Here is a 15,613-nt window from a genome sequence, read left to right as displayed (position 1 = left end):
ACAAAATAACTGTCAGTCCTTCCCATCTAGATGGTTCTGAAGAGGTTGGTTTCATCATACAGCTATGGTACCATTTTGCCCATTGTGAATAGGTTATAGTAATAGTATGTGAACAGTATTGTCTCAAATTTTAAGATTCTCAGCTAAAGTTGAAGAAAATTGCAGATTTGATCCATTCTTATTGAGCATGGTAATCAGCCCTCCTGATTTGTCAAACTGAACAGCAAAAGGCTTTTGAGTGGATGTCTCTTAGCACAACATCAGCTTTTCTGCTGCCAGAGGCTCAGCCACGGTCTGATGTCTAGGCTGGCAAACAAACACCTTCCCTTTGTTGTTTACTACATTCTCCCTAAGTGGAACTGATAGCAAAGGTTACAAAAATGACAGTTTTTTTTCCTGCTGAGCTAAAACGTGTCCAGCAGAGGGCAGGGAAAACCTGGGGCCGTTTTTTGTTTGATGTACAGATTAAACTCTCTTTCTGATAGATGAAAATAGCTCTTCTAAGATATTACACTCTGACCTTTGAGCCAAGTGGATTTTTTTCAGAAATCACTGGGCCTCTTCCAGTGTTTCTTATTAAATTTATGATCACCTGTCTCAATCATTTTGTTCTGCCCTTTTCTACTGCAATCATGAAGAGAAGCAGCGTGATCATGTGATACGCCTTTTATCTGCATCCGTCTGCATCAATCTTCTCTGTTTCTGTCCGGTAACTGTAATCAAATCTTTGAGTCTCTAAGAGGCCATGAAAACGACTCTACTGTATTTCTCCACCCATGCACCTCCCTTTGACCTCCCTCTTCCATCACCCCCATTTACAGCATCCTGCCTGGCCTCATGAGCTAATGCCCAAATGACATTTAGAAATTACAGATGCTGCTGACCACCGAGAAGATGCTCCGACTGGATAGACAGAAATAGCGGATATGATAAAGATGGATTGAAAGAGGGAGATGGAGATAGTGAAAATGATTAAAATGAAGACATTTAAATGAGTACAGAGACGCTGTGCTTGATGAGCAGAAACCGCCGTTAATAGTATGGTGTCTTAAAATTTTAAACATCACTTTCACGAAGATATCTAATTTAAAATGTTATTTAAAATGTAAAGAGTCAGAAACTTTTGTTCTGCATCAAGAAGTTTAATTTTGAACAGATTAGTTATTTATCCTGGAGTAACCACGAGACTGACGCAGCCATCACCCACTGGTTAGTGAAGTCCTGTTGTGAAGCCTCAAGCTGAGTGTTTTCACAGGACCCTTTGTGGTGCTTTGAAACTAGCTGTGACTAACAAAGGATGACTCTGCAGAATGAGTCTGCAGATGATTTTTCACCCAATCTCAATCGCACAATTGACCTGGCCTAAAGAAAACCCTACTTTATCCTCCTTTTTTACTCTATTAAGGACCATAATTTATATAAGCTCATCATATTATACTGAATGTGATGTGGGATAAGCAGCATAGGGCATAAACTCATGAGATCTGGGTTTATTGTTTGTAGTAGTGTTTAAGGTCATCTTCCCACCAAACTAAGGCTACATCCATCTTTCATATACAGTCTGTTCCTAGAGGCATATTTGGTTGGTTGGACAGTGAATTTGTGGCACCTATCAATAGTTCCCCCTTTTTACGGTCCCCCAAAGGGCTCAATCAATACATGTAAATTGCATTGTGAAGATCGTTCACCAAAATAGGTTTGATCACTTTCAGTCATGTGAAAAAAATATTTTTTTACACAGGATTAGTAGCATCTAAGTGCTTCTAGTCAGATGCCTTTGATTAACTGATCATCAGCAAGTGTGAACACCTCTATAAAAGCAGACATTCTGGCAGTTTTTTCAGGTTTCTGTCAAGGAGGAACAATATCAGAAATGATATTAAAGAAGTCATTGTTAATGTCCATCTGGGATGGGTTATCAGTTAATTTCCAGAGAAACGGAAGTCCATCATTCCACAGTGAGAAGGATTATTTACAAGTTGAAAACAATCAAGATAACTGCCAATCTTCCCAGGAGTGGACAGCAAATTCACCCCAAGGTCAGACTGCAATGCTCAGAGAAACAGCAGAAAAATCCAGAGCTATCTCAGACTCTATAAGCCTCAATTAGCGTATTATAGGTTAAAGTTTATAACATTGCGATTAAAACAAAGACTGAACAAGTTTGGCTTTCTTGAAGGGCTTGCCAGGAAAAAAATCTGCAGCTAAAAACAAACCAACCAACAAAAAACTACAACCCTTCTGGAACAATGTTGCAATCTGTCCAACAGCTAAAGCTTGGTCCAGACTGGGTCTTGATCCTAAGAGCAGCAGCAAACATAATGTGTTCTAATGATCGAAAGTCCCAAACCACCCAAACCTCAAGCCAAACTTCAACCCAACTTAAATGTCAAGCTGTGCATAAATTAATCAAATCCTGATGAACAAAAGCAACATTTTAAAGAAAAGTGGGCCAACATTTTTCAGATGACTTTAACTGCAGATAGTCATTTTTTAAAAACACTTTAATTAGACTTACTTCTTTCAGACCATCTCCAGCCTCTTTTGGGTTGAAATGTAAAATTCATCTGAACAGCACCGAGCACCTGTTAACACCCACAATCTGCAGATTTGGTAGATGTAAATTGAAAGAGCTGTCAATCAGAGTCTATACTAATTGCTGTTATGGCTGTTTAAAAGATTGAACATGATTAGTCATTTGTTTTTAGAAGTGGGTAGATCTGCTGCGTCCCATTCTGGCACGCATATCTTCCCACCATAACTGGAGATAGATAAGTAAATAAATAATACAGAAGGATGGGAAATAGAAACGAAAAGACAGTCTCTTTATTAATGGATGGCCTCCACCAAAACAGATGGACTGGGGGATGGGAGGGGTGGAAGAAGAGGAGGACGGGAGGGTTTGGATAAGTACGAACTCAGACAGGAGCCCTTTCATGAATATCTGCCCGGCGTCCATATAGGTTTTGTTAGTAATGGAGGATAGACGTCACAGATGGGCAAACATGAGGCAAAATGAAATGCATATTTCAAATATGGACACAAACTACATAACAGCCTGTAGATGTAAAATCCTTAGTGGTGCTGTCCTCTTGTCAGCCTGTGCCATATTCCCCTCATCTGTCCATCTTGTGCATGCTTTAAAGTGTATGTGTTGGCTTGCACTTTTTAACCCCTGGAGGATTTCCCCCTCCTTCAACTCTGTAGGTGCAGAAAATAGCCTGACAACAAAATGGGGCTATATACTTTCAAAAGACTCCATTCATTCTCTCCACCTTCCTCTTTCTATCCTTCACACACGCTATTCTGATTTCTATTAATCTTTTAGCGACACTAATTACTACTTTTGTTATCAGAAACTGCCCCGAGCCCCCTATATCTCCGCAGTCCTTCATTTTCTATTCTGCTCTTCCGTCCTCCCCGGGGAGACGCTTATTCATTCCTTCACTGCTCGTCTCTCGCTAGACTGGTAATGGGGATTAAAGGCTAATTGAGGCCTAATTGAATAATGGATTAGGACATGAACATAGTTGTTTTTTTCAGTTTTATTGAACTTTTTCTAAGAAATTATGGCATTCTGTTTGTCTCAGCAGACTTTACCTGTAGCTACATGTGCATGAAAACTATTGAAATCCTGGTTGAATTGACAGGATGTGTAATTGTATGCTAACCATATTTTTTAAGTAATGTGCAAAAGTCTTGAGCTACCCCTAATGTCTTTCTATATTTTGCTTCCAAGGAATCAGACTTTCTTCTATTTTTAAATTATCTGTAAAACACATTGGAGGCTCTGCCATGGGTTAGGGCTGCACTTTATACAGTGGTATTAGGGATCGCTTCAAAATTGATGTAATTATTAATGCAGGAAAGTACAGTCAGATTTTGATCTACCATGTGATACCATCTGGAAAGCATCTGATTCAAAATGGCTTCTTTTTCATGACAATAATCCCAAACACAATGCCATACAGTAAAGGCATGCCTGGACAGAAAAACAGAGTGGAATACCAGTCATGGATTGGCCTCCCAAAAGCCTCCACCTCAACATTATTGAAGCATTGTGGGATCATCTTGACAAAGAACTGAACAAAAGACGGCCAGCATCCACAGAAGAGGTTTCTACCATAATATTGGATATTCTAACATGGCAGTCTATAAAGACTGACTACAAACTGTATGTTAAAAATGAACATAGCCTTCATGACATCACCCACTATTTTTGGAATTTGCATTGTGAAGCTTCAGGATATTGTGCTAAATTATCAGCTTGTGAGCACAGAAGATGTCACAGTAACAGCAGGCAGATCATTGCTTTAACTCCATTTGTTTTTGCACCTGTCAGTCAAAGCAGCCATGCCCCAATCTTTTCACCAGGCTGTGAACATGTTTTTTTTTTTTTTGTTTGTTTGTTTGTTTGGGTTTTTTTTTTTAATGATGTTTAGCATTTCAATATGGGAGTCTGTTTCAATACACAATTTCAGGAACTGAAGTTTATGGCAGCTCAGCATTAGCTTCATCTTTCAGATCTAGGTGATAGTGGCAACCAAGATTTCATGTTACAGGACATAGAATTCTGTGGGTAAAAAACCCCCAACAACAACAAAGACACAGAAAAAACAAACAAACTCTTGTTTTTGTGATAAAGTAGTCTGGTATAACTAAAATTCTTTTTTCCATCATTTTATTAGAAATGGTGATCTGTTTTTATGTTGCACTCTGCACAGCAGTAAAACAACATGTGACCTTGTGGAGAAGTTGGAGATGTGCGGCCTGTTGCTTCCATCCTTTCATCTTATGGTTAATGTCGACTGCTCCGTATTCTTCCATTAGCTACTCTTTGTAATATTTTAAACCAATCCATTGTCAAAAAATGCTGAAAAGGCCAGTTATCCTACTTTGTAGAGGCATTTTCCCTGAACGACAGAGGTAAGCTTTACTCTTTCTAACAAACCTGTTGCATTTGACTGCTTTAAAAAGTCAGCTGGTATTTTGTCCTTGTCAAACATTTTTCTAATGAGAAATCTTCTGGCTACATGTGGTGAAGGTTTTTTTTTTCCACAATTAAAAGAAATCAGCATTGCTTCATCCACCTTAGCAGCCTTCCAGTTCTTTTTGGTGTTGTGGAGCTTGGTATTGCATTTCTTCTGTTTTAAGATTTTAAATTTTAAATTGTCCACTCCGAACATTTAGGGGGTCTGCTACGCGTTTCCCCCAACCTAATTATGGCCTACTTAATTTCCATTGACATTTCATGAATCATGATCCAATGTAATGAAGCAAAAAAATAAAATGACAAAAACTGCATCCAAATACTTGGACCTGACAATATGGACATACTTTGGCCAACGGTTTAGTCATAACTGTGTTACCTGATCAGGGATACCGCCATATATTTAGCACCTTCAAGTCTAAGTTCACAGATCACAGTTGTAACAATGCGGTTTGCTCATTCTGGGTTGGGAATGAGTTATTGCTGCTGAGCAGTTCAAATATATCAGGGTCTTGTTGAAGAATGGGGGAGAGAGTCTGGCAGCAACCGGACAGATGGATTGGCACAGCATCTCCATGGATGTGCTCCTCTGGATCCAAAGGAGCCAACTGAAGTGGACCAAACATCTGATTGGAATGCCTCCTGGGTATCTCCTGGAGAGCTGTTCTCGATATATTCAGCGAGATATATCGAGATTTTGGGAAAGACCAAGGACATGCTGGAGAGATTATGCCTCAGTGTAAGAGAACCTCAGAAAGTTTGGGCATCTCCGCTTAACTGCTTCCCCCACGAACTGGACACAAATAAGTAACAGGATAAAAAAAAAAAAGAAGAAATGTATGGCTTAATTTTACTAGATTAAAATGTTTAAGATTGTCCCTTTAAGCAATTGTGGTTTTAGTAGCTCAAGATCTTCTAGTAAGCTACTACATAAGCGTATAACACTGAGATGGCCCTTCCTTGAACTGAGGGTTGATGGTGGAAAGATGAACTTTTCCATCCATTCATCAGACCTCACGATTCCGATCAGTTGCTCACATTACCAGCATATCGATGTTTACTGTGTGACGAATTGGGTCTTTATATGTGCTAACAGGAAAAATTTGTGATATCCAGACATTTCATCTTGGATGTTAAATAACCTCAAATCAAACATACCAGATAATCAAACCACCTATGACATCCTGGGAGAAAACGAGCAAAAGACATTTAGAGGTATTGATGCTTCACAGGTTAATTGCATCATTTTTATTAAATAAACTAATTATACTGGCTGATACTAACGCATAACAGAGATACATGTTTGCACTGACTGGCACTAAAAGATAATTATCTATCACAGGTGTAACAGATGGCAAACCTAGACTTCTATTAGTGCTCAAATAACATAGAAATTTCCAATCTCCATAAATTGATATCTACATATTATAAGAGATTATGAAATGTAAATGTTTCTGCTTTCACTTTTCAGCCCTTCCAGTTTGTAAGTGTTACTGACCGCTCACATTTGAGCAGGCTTAGGTTGTATGCGGTCCACATGGAGAGCAAAAGAAATCACTCATAGTCGGACAATGGCTGGCATCTTGAACCAGATATCTTCACTACACTGGATGGCCTTAAAAACTGTTCTGACTGTTATTCCAAGAGGCAGCGGTCTATGGGTTCTCAGAATGGTACATTTCTGACTAAAATTTGTTGTTTTTTTCACTTGAACATCAAACTAGGTTTAAAAATGCAATAAGACAAAATGACAGTTTAACAGCAATCCTTTGGCTTTTGCACACTGCACAAAACCTTTTGCTGCAAACGTTTTTTCTTTCTTTAGTTTAAAGCGGTGCACTGTTTCTTTTCATTTAATCCAAACATGGTGAGTAAAGAGCATTTTTGTTGTTGTTTGTTTCTTTTAATTTTTTTGTGTTGTCTTTTGAGTCTGTGTTAAATCCGAACAGCCTTGATGTATGATATCTGGGGAGAACAGGGAGCCATTAGTGGTCCCACAAAGACAGAGCAGAGCCCGCCTGACTATTTGATTTCAGGGCTTTAAATACAAAGACACACAGACAGACAAGAAGAGAGTGATCTCTGTCTGTCTGCACTCATTATTTCCTCCTCTGCTCCTTGCTCTCTCTCATGCTTTCTCCCTCACTCTTATGGCTTTAATGCCACTGTATCAGACACCTCCACCACGCCATAAGCAGATTGGGAGTCAGCAGGTGTGTGACCGTGTGTGTGTGTGAGTGTGTGTGAGTGTATGATTGGGGGGATGGGTGGCATCACCATTGCCATAGGAACGAAAGCATATAAAAAACAACACAGTAATTGTTCCGTTTCCATGGTAACGAGCTACACAACAGCAAACCTAAGAGATACTTTGTGTCTGCGCAAAAAAAAAGAAGTTCTATTTAGCCCCGCAGTAAAAACACAAATATGTTGTAACAGCTGCACGTTTCTCTTATTAAAAAAATCATTCAAGCTTGAAAACATCCCAAAACTGAGGGAACAATCACAGCAGTACCATAATATTAGTATGCACCGAGCAACTCTAATTCTTCTTTTTCTGATATAAAGACATCACAGAACCTGTGTAAACACTTGTAACATGTTGAATTCCTAGAAATCCTTCTCCACTCACATCGTCGTTTCTCTGCATCGTAGCGGCGCGGAACGGTGAGAGGCGGGGCCGAAAAAGGGGGCTTGGAGCGGGTCGTGAGGGCGGTGCAAAAGAGGGGGGAAAGCAAAGAGAAAGAGAAAAAGAGAGAGAGACGGTCCCCAGTTTGAAAGCCGGTAATTAGTGGCAGATGAACGGAAGCTCCGCTATACCACCGGAGCAACGCGGAGAGGAGAGGGTGGATGACAGCCTTCTGCCGCAGAGAAAAAAAGCCCAAATTAGGCTGATTTCACACGCAGCTATACCGGCATCCCCACTGCATGCACAACGCCTCACCTTATCCCATCTTGCGACTCTCACCTACCCACACACCCACCCACCTCGACCACCCATCTGGCTGTGTGCTGACTTGGTGATGCAGGGTGGAGCTGGACGCATGGACAGCCGGCAGGATAATATCTCGGTCTGAGTGCGTCTTAGATGATCTCCGTCATCACCGGGTCGGTACCCCCGCTCTCCTCTTTGGGTATGTACAGCCTTGCTTTGGTATAGTGCAACTACAACGTGTGTTCAGCGCGCGCTGCGAACAGAACTACTAGACAGTTTTGAGGGGAGACGCTTAACAAGTCTAATTATGAGATCACTTGGGCTCTGCGATTTTTCTCTTGCGCACAGAGCCCTGCAGTTTGCAGAAGGCGCGGAACGCAGCGGGGTACTGACTATTAAATTTAAAGTAGAGCTGGCGATATAATTTCTGAACGCAAAGCAGATAAATGCTAGCTCATTTTGCAGCCTTCTGTCCTTTGCGTTATTCCAGCGGATGAGAGAACCCCGGCAAAGGGGCGCCCCTGTGACCGGAGGAGGGTTGGATTCTCCCGGCTGGTGACCTCCTGCTCCGGGGGACAAATCCTCCCACCACCGGGCATCACCTCCTCTACCCCGGACAAAAACCCACGGAGCCCACCGATGCGTCCGGCAGCCCCTGATGCTCGGCAGTGCTCCGGGGCTTTCCGGTCGGTGGGAGAGGCTCGAGCCGCGGCCGCGCGCTAGGATGCTGCGCCAGGTGTTGCACGCGGGCCTGAGGACCTCGTTCCACGCGCTGGGTCGGTTCGTGGCGAGCCACCCGGTCTTCTTCGCCTCCGCGCCCGTGCTCCTCTCCATCTTGCTGGGTTCCAGCTTTAGCCGGTACCGCGTGGAAGAGGACGTGGAGAGCCTGCTCGCGCCCAAGCACAGCCTGGCCAAGATTGAGGGCAACCTCGTGGACAGTCTGTTCCCAGTGAACCGCTCCAAGCACGCGCTCTACTCTGACCTGCAGACTCCGGGCCGCTATGGGCGCGTGATCATCACCACCCGAAAGGGGAGCGTGATGGATCCGGTTCATCTGGACGCCATACTAAAGGTACGCACGTGCACACATGGCACAGACTCTCAACTCATTTCTTTAGTAATTGTGAATTTCAGCTGACAAGCAGTCTGATATATAAAATAAAATAAATGTAAAAGTATCTTTAAAGTATTTTCACGATTAATAAAGAAATGATAAAAACACAAATATGACAACGAAGCAAATAAACACGTACACAGGTGTCTGCTGAAGAAATAGGCTTCACTTAGTAGGTGCCAAGATTGAAATGGACGGAATGTGAGCCGACCTATAACCTTTGAATGGTCATTTTTAGAGTTCGAGAGCACATATAGGCCTACCCACCCACTCCGCGAGGAACCTGTGGCGAAATGCCAAGCGAAAACACACAGCACTTGAAAAGTACAGCATTTGACAAGTTAGGTACTGTGCCCTTTAAATCATGGTGTATACATCAGAAAACGAGGTGCATCTACAGCTTTAAAAACAAGCTCTCATTCAGAAACACAAAGAGGTGAAGGTCAGTATCTGTAGGCTGCCTCACTCCTCACTCTCCGTGACTGATATTCATTAACTGGAGTCTTATTTCAAATCACCCTGACAGCCTTTTGAGGTTATTAAGCAGGGTATCCTAATCACACGTTAACTGGAGCTTAGAGGTCTCTATGTTGGTACACCTAAATGGTGTTATGAGTATCAGCCTGACACCCCTAGAGCAATTAGTTTAATGATTTCATGAAGTTATTAGGCTGCTATCAGAGCTTGCTGACTCATATGCTGGACACGCCGAGCTCTGCTGAGGAGATTGAGTTTGTGAGAGCTCCATCCACGCATGCTTTTCTGTGTATGTGTTTATCAAAGAATGTTATTGTGGCCTACTTTACATACGTGCAGAATTCAGCGTTGATCCACAGAGGACTGCCACAGTTAGAGAGCTCAGAGCTGTGCATCTTTTGCTGCCAACGGGCAGCGAGTGAGAAACAGGTTGGTGCATAAAAGAGAGTGCTGTAAAAGGGTAAATCCACTGTTACGTAATCTTACAGTGTTGCATATCATCCGTGAGGTTCAAGACTCTGTAATTTTCATTTTCCTGTGTCTTTGCTTGATCTTGGCTTGCCCTCAGCATATGAGTTCTTGCATTTTCCCAGAAGCTTTTTTTGCATCCCTCTGGGTCTGAACTTGTTGCATGTAGTAAGTTAAAGCATGCGTCGGTGGAGAGAGCGATATCAGTAAGAGCGAGAGAAAGAACTAGACAGGGTTTCCACTTGCAGTAAGAGTAAGATTTCTGAGTCACACCCATTGACTGCATCTACTGAAGTATTTAATCTGTAGTTGGTAAATAAACTGATTCACTACAGCTCGCTCTTTTTTGAGGTGGTTTCCATCCTTTGTGGGAAAATGTTCAGTGTTCAAACAACCCGTACTTTACTGTTATGTGATACTGCATGTTGTTTTTGAAAAGACAAAGCAAATATACAGCATCATTTCACTGCAGGGGCACACATGTGAGCCAACACCATGGTCAAGAAATGTCTTAACAACTGTTTACTGGAAGTATATTATTATGGATATAGACTCGGTTCCCAGAGGATACACAGCACTGTGTTAATTGTGTTTTTCTTTTTTAATCTTTTTCCACCAGCAGGTTAAAGTCTCTATTTATCGAGTAAAAATTAGAATTTCTCTCGAGGCATTTTCTGTTTAAGTCAAATGTTATTATTTAGAACAAATCTCTGCTCTACAGTTCTCCTAACATGGCTCTAGTGTGGTTTTAGAGCCCAACCAATGTATCCATTTTCTTTACTGTTTATCCAGTCTCTTAGAGACTGGTCAGAAATCCCCTGGAAACCTCTGGTCGCTACGGGAAAACAGTGACTGGTTGGCGAGTGGTTACTGGATGTCAGTGAGTGAAATCAGTTGCAAAGAGGGATCTACGCCGTGACCTCCTTGTGATTGATTTAGTCCCTAGCAGATTACTGGAATTGCCTGTAGTTTCCATGGAAGACTGCAAGCACTTGCTAACTTACCATAAAGTGGTAGTAATGTTTGGAGAAAGTAATCAGAATCAGCATACTTTATTAAGGATAGCATACCCTAAGGAAATTATGTGGGTTACAGTTGCTCCAATACGCCAAGGGTAATAGACTAAACTATTAAAACAATCCAATATGTTACAGATTTACAAATTTAAGAAATAGCACTAATATATATATATACAATCACTCAATGATAAATATCAAGGATTAACAGAGGTGAATATAAATGAATATCAAGAATATTGACAGGAATATTACAGAGTAGAGTGTGTGCAAAAAGGATGTAACTATTGCAGTGTTTATAGTGTATTAGATGGAGGAGTTGTACAGGGAGATGGCCACGGGCAGAAAAAGTTGTGCTGCACTGGCTTTACTTGCTCAACTTTTACTTTGAGGTTGAATGGTCTCCATTTCCAGTTTGGGTCACACTTTTTACAGTTTCACAACTACTTAGAGAGTGATTGGCAAGTGTTTGCAGAAAAGTCGATGTCTTCCATGCAAACTAGGTGACTGCTGCTTTCTGCTAGCAACCAAAGCACTCACAAAGAGATTTTCAATGCAGTAGCATTTACCTTTTTTGTGTACCAATGTCACATAACAATAGCATGCAGCCTCCTGCAACCACTCATCAAGTGGTCTGAGAATACTGGTCTCTAAATCTTCGTGATTGGGTCTTTAACAGTAAATTTCAAAGGGATTGCTACCAATCTACAACAACCACTTGCAACAGGTTAGGGATACTCATTCTTTCTCCTAGCGACCAGTGGTTACCTGGTTTCTGACACCCAGTCTCTAGTTCTGTGTGACTGGGGCTTTAAGTTTACAGGAGGGCTGCAGGATATGTCAGTTTTCACACAGCAAAAAGCAGATACCCCCTTTATAGGTTGGCACAAAACACACAGTCTCACACCTATCATATATAGTAGCATCACAGATGGTTTTGCAAAGTTTCTAACTAGTCCATAAAATATGTTGCTGGAAAGTTATCCCCATCAAATATCTTCGTATATGTTGATGTTGGATTTTTTTAACACAATAAAAGATTCCCAGCCATCTACAAGAATTAATTATTGTTTATAGTCTTGTTTTATGAATATTTTTTCTTTAACTCTCACCACCAGCTAGTTAGTGATCCACAGAGAATATAAATCTGAAATAATATCCACCTTTTAAAACAGGGTCACTTTAGTTTCTTTAACATAACAACCATGATAAGACTTTATTATCCCACAGAGAAATTTTCTTGGAGACATAATGCATAAACACACTTCATACACCTACGTACACAGTAGCTGTTTCATGAATTTTGTATTGAGGATGATTACTAAAAACCCTTCTTGAATAATCAAAAGAAAACAATCGACTCTGTGTTGATAGAGCATGGTAGGTTTACTCTTGAGAAAGATAACTGCATGCAAGTGGAAGTGAAGTTAACGTTCACTTGTAGTGTTCAACTATTAAAGAGCAGGCATCTGAAGTTAGTGTACGTGCTTGAGGCACCTACAGCAGGAATTTTAAGTCTCTGCCATGAAGCTGTCGACAATAATGATGACAGAGTGGAAGAATTTGCAGTAAAAGTTTATTTTACAATAAATCTTAGGACAGGTTGCTGCAGGACAGTAACTTTTAAACCAAAATTATAATAATTTTCAGGAGACATTCCTGCAGAATCACACTCCCTTTCTTAAGCCAATGCAGCAATCTGAGGTAGGAGAAAGCTTTTCTCGTGTTCACCATGGCAGAGACTGGCATCAGGCCTGTTGCTTAGTAACCAGCACCGTGGATGCTGGCACAGTTGTCCTCTCGCCATAGAAATGGAGGAGTACTCTGAGACAACTATTATTTCTCTGTTGAGTAATATATAAACACATACACACACACACACAAACACACACACTTCCCCAAATTTCTCTCCCTAGTAGTCGCACAAACAGGAACACAAAGTAGGTGAATGAGTGGCTGACACTCAGTTTGTGTGCTGCGTAGTGAAACTTTTCACTGTTCCCACAGTTTATCCAGGAAAGCCACCGTTAAGCTGAGCAAATAAAGCTCTTTCTCTCTTTGTTTTCTCTGCTCGCAGCTCCACAGACGGATCTACCAGATGCAGGTAACTGTGCCAGCAACAGGCTTCAACAGTTTCAACTACTCCTTCTCCAACCTTTGCCTTCTTGATGACAAGAATGTCTGCATCATCGATGACATCATCCGCGCCATGGAGGAGATCCAGTCAGCTCGCAACTCCAATCGCTCCGTGCCCGTCCTGAGGTACCCCATCACACAGCTGGCAGATGGGCGGCAAGCGTACATTGGCCACCAGATGGGTGGTGTGCAGGGCTGGGGTCCTGGGGGGGCGATGCGAGCTCAGGGAATGGGAGTGAGGGGAGAAGGTGTCCGATCTGCCAGGGCGCTGCAGCTCACCTACTACCTCCAAGCCCCAGGCGGCCTGATGGACCGGGTGGCCAGCCAGTGGGAAAAGGCCTTCTGTGCTGAGTTGCAGCACTTTGCAGAGTTGCACCCAAAGTTGGGCCTCTACCCTTCTACTTCATCTTCTCTGAGGACAGACTTCCAGTTCTCCTCAGTGCTGGCACGTCGCCCCCTGTTGGCCAGCCTGGGAGTGTGTGGGGTGCTTGTCGTCCTTTGCTGCTCCATGAGGGACTGTGTGAGGTCCAAACCCTGGCTGGGACTGCTAGCTCTGCTGTCCATCACTCTATCAGGCCTTACTGCTGCTGGGATACTCAACCTGACTGGGGCCACCTACAACTCCACGTACTTGGGGATCCCTTTCGTCATGCTTGGTAGGTTTAACTCTGATATATTTGCTGTGGAAATAACAAATAATATCACAAAGTATATTTTACCTTTTGGGTGTTTATGAAATAATTTTCCCATTTATCTGGAACTGACCTTTATGTATAGGACGTTTTCAAAGAGTAACCGATGCTAATCCATGGCAGGTGGGAGCCGCACAGAACATTGGCATTGCTTTTCCTTCGCAGTTTGCTTGCCTGTACCTCGCAGCCTGCTTTTTCAGTACCTGTTGTAATAGATTTTTCAGATGTCTGCCTAGGGCTGAATGCCATTTCAGAGTAGACAGGTCTTCAAAATGACTGACAAGTGGTGAGGCATGAACTTGACTTACTGATAGAGAGGATGATGGTAACAACAACATGTTTTTTGACGAGTGGCAAAAACTAAAACTAAAGGTTCAAAAAAGTTTTAAGTTGCAGCTGAAGCAGAGTCTTGAATGAGTTGTGAGATGGGACAGGAAGTTATTTTACATGCCAACAAGACCTCTGACTTTAACAACATTAACTTAACTCACCATATATGTCTTTATTCACCACTTTGCTTTCAATCATTAGTTGTTAATAAACTCTGGCTGTCTTACAGAGTGTGTCTTTTGTGTGTCTTTTCCTCCGCTCTCTTCTTTTCTACTCACCCAAACCAGTCATGACAGACTGCTACTCCCTAACCCCGGTTCTGACAGAGCCACACACAGATACATACACACATATGTAATAACACTTTGCTCACGTTGTATATAACATTGTACACAGACTATCTTCCAGATCTTCAAACTGAAGCCCATGCCTTAAGCCTGCAGTTTTTTTAATGGCCAGCAGGAGGCGCCCCCTCTTTTTGCAGAAACAAGTCTGGTTGCATAGAAGTCTACAGGAAAACTACCCTACTGTTCACTTGATATGCGATCACAGTGAGCACTTTTCTGATTAGTGCTTTAGCATTTCAAGTCTTGTTTATTACAAGATGTCTGTTGTCTAAATTATGGTATCAATTAGTGTGTAGAAGGATCATAAAATATGGTTTGCTTTAGGGTGAGCCTGCCGTGTTCTTGAGAAGTCCCTGCACAAGTGCACAGTTGTCCTTTGTTTCTCAGTAAGATCTACCCTGCACTTAGGACTAGTTTAAAGGAATAAAATGGTAGCCATCCATTCGCTTCCACTTATCCTTTTTCAGGGTCGTGGGGGGGCGGGAGCCTATCCCAGCTGTCACATGGCGAAAGGCGGGGCACACCCTGGATAGGTAGCCAGTGGTAAAAATGCCCAGCTTTTCCTTTAAATACAACTTCACTTTGGATAACAGTCGGTGATCACATCTTTGTAATTAAACCTGGTACAATTTAAGTTTATATTCTGTGAAGAGGCATTGCTGTGCTTTGTTTATGTCGCATCAAATTTAGTACAGCTGAAATGAAGACACTTTTAAAACTGTTTGTGCAACAATACTGCTTAATGTAATAATCACATTCTAGTGATGGAAGGAAAAACCTTTCAGTGCAATTTATAACCCTCTGTAAGTGTCCAAAGAGCTTAAGGTTGATTAAGGGGGCAGCCCCAACATGCAATTGATTTTGGAAGCCAGTGAAAATGCTGATTTACAGGTAGTATAATTATATATATATATATAATTATATATAATTTAAGGATAAATACTTCTTTGGGGTATTGCTAAAAACAACTACTAATATTAAACAAAATTAACATTTTGTTTAACTGGAAATATTAAAGACATACAAGTAGAGCTGGGCGATATGAGATTTTTTCATATCACGATATGTTTTTTTCATTTCAGGCGATAACGATATCTATCACGATATA

The 15,613-nt window shown here is 41.7% G+C and overlaps 1 protein-coding gene across 1 annotated transcript in view; it reads left to right on the top strand.

The window, feature by feature from the left end:
• Positions 1–7,756: 7,756 nt before the first annotated feature.
• The window catches only part of ptchd1 (patched domain containing 1), a 19,467-nt gene continuing 11,610 nt past the window's right edge, over positions 7,757–15,613 (top strand). The window contains exons 1-3 of the mRNA XM_005730431.1: positions 7,757–8,124; positions 8,416–8,997; positions 13,078–13,792. Coding sequence (XP_005730488.1) covers positions 8,584–8,997; positions 13,078–13,792 — 1,129 coding nt within the window. The 5' untranslated portion in view covers positions 7,757–8,124; positions 8,416–8,583. The remainder of the gene's footprint in view (positions 8,125–8,415; positions 8,998–13,077; positions 13,793–15,613) is intronic.

The sequence above is a fragment of the Pundamilia nyererei genome, unplaced genomic scaffold (assembly GCF_000239375.1).
Source record: "Pundamilia nyererei isolate P.nyererei 1_Seehausen unplaced genomic scaffold, PunNye1.0 scaffold00037, whole genome shotgun sequence".
In the NCBI taxonomy this organism is placed as follows: Eukaryota; Metazoa; Chordata; class Actinopteri; order Cichliformes; family Cichlidae; genus Pundamilia; species Pundamilia nyererei.
The sequence above is the reverse complement of the archived record's forward strand: the minus strand, read 5'-3'. Positions and strand labels throughout refer to the sequence as shown.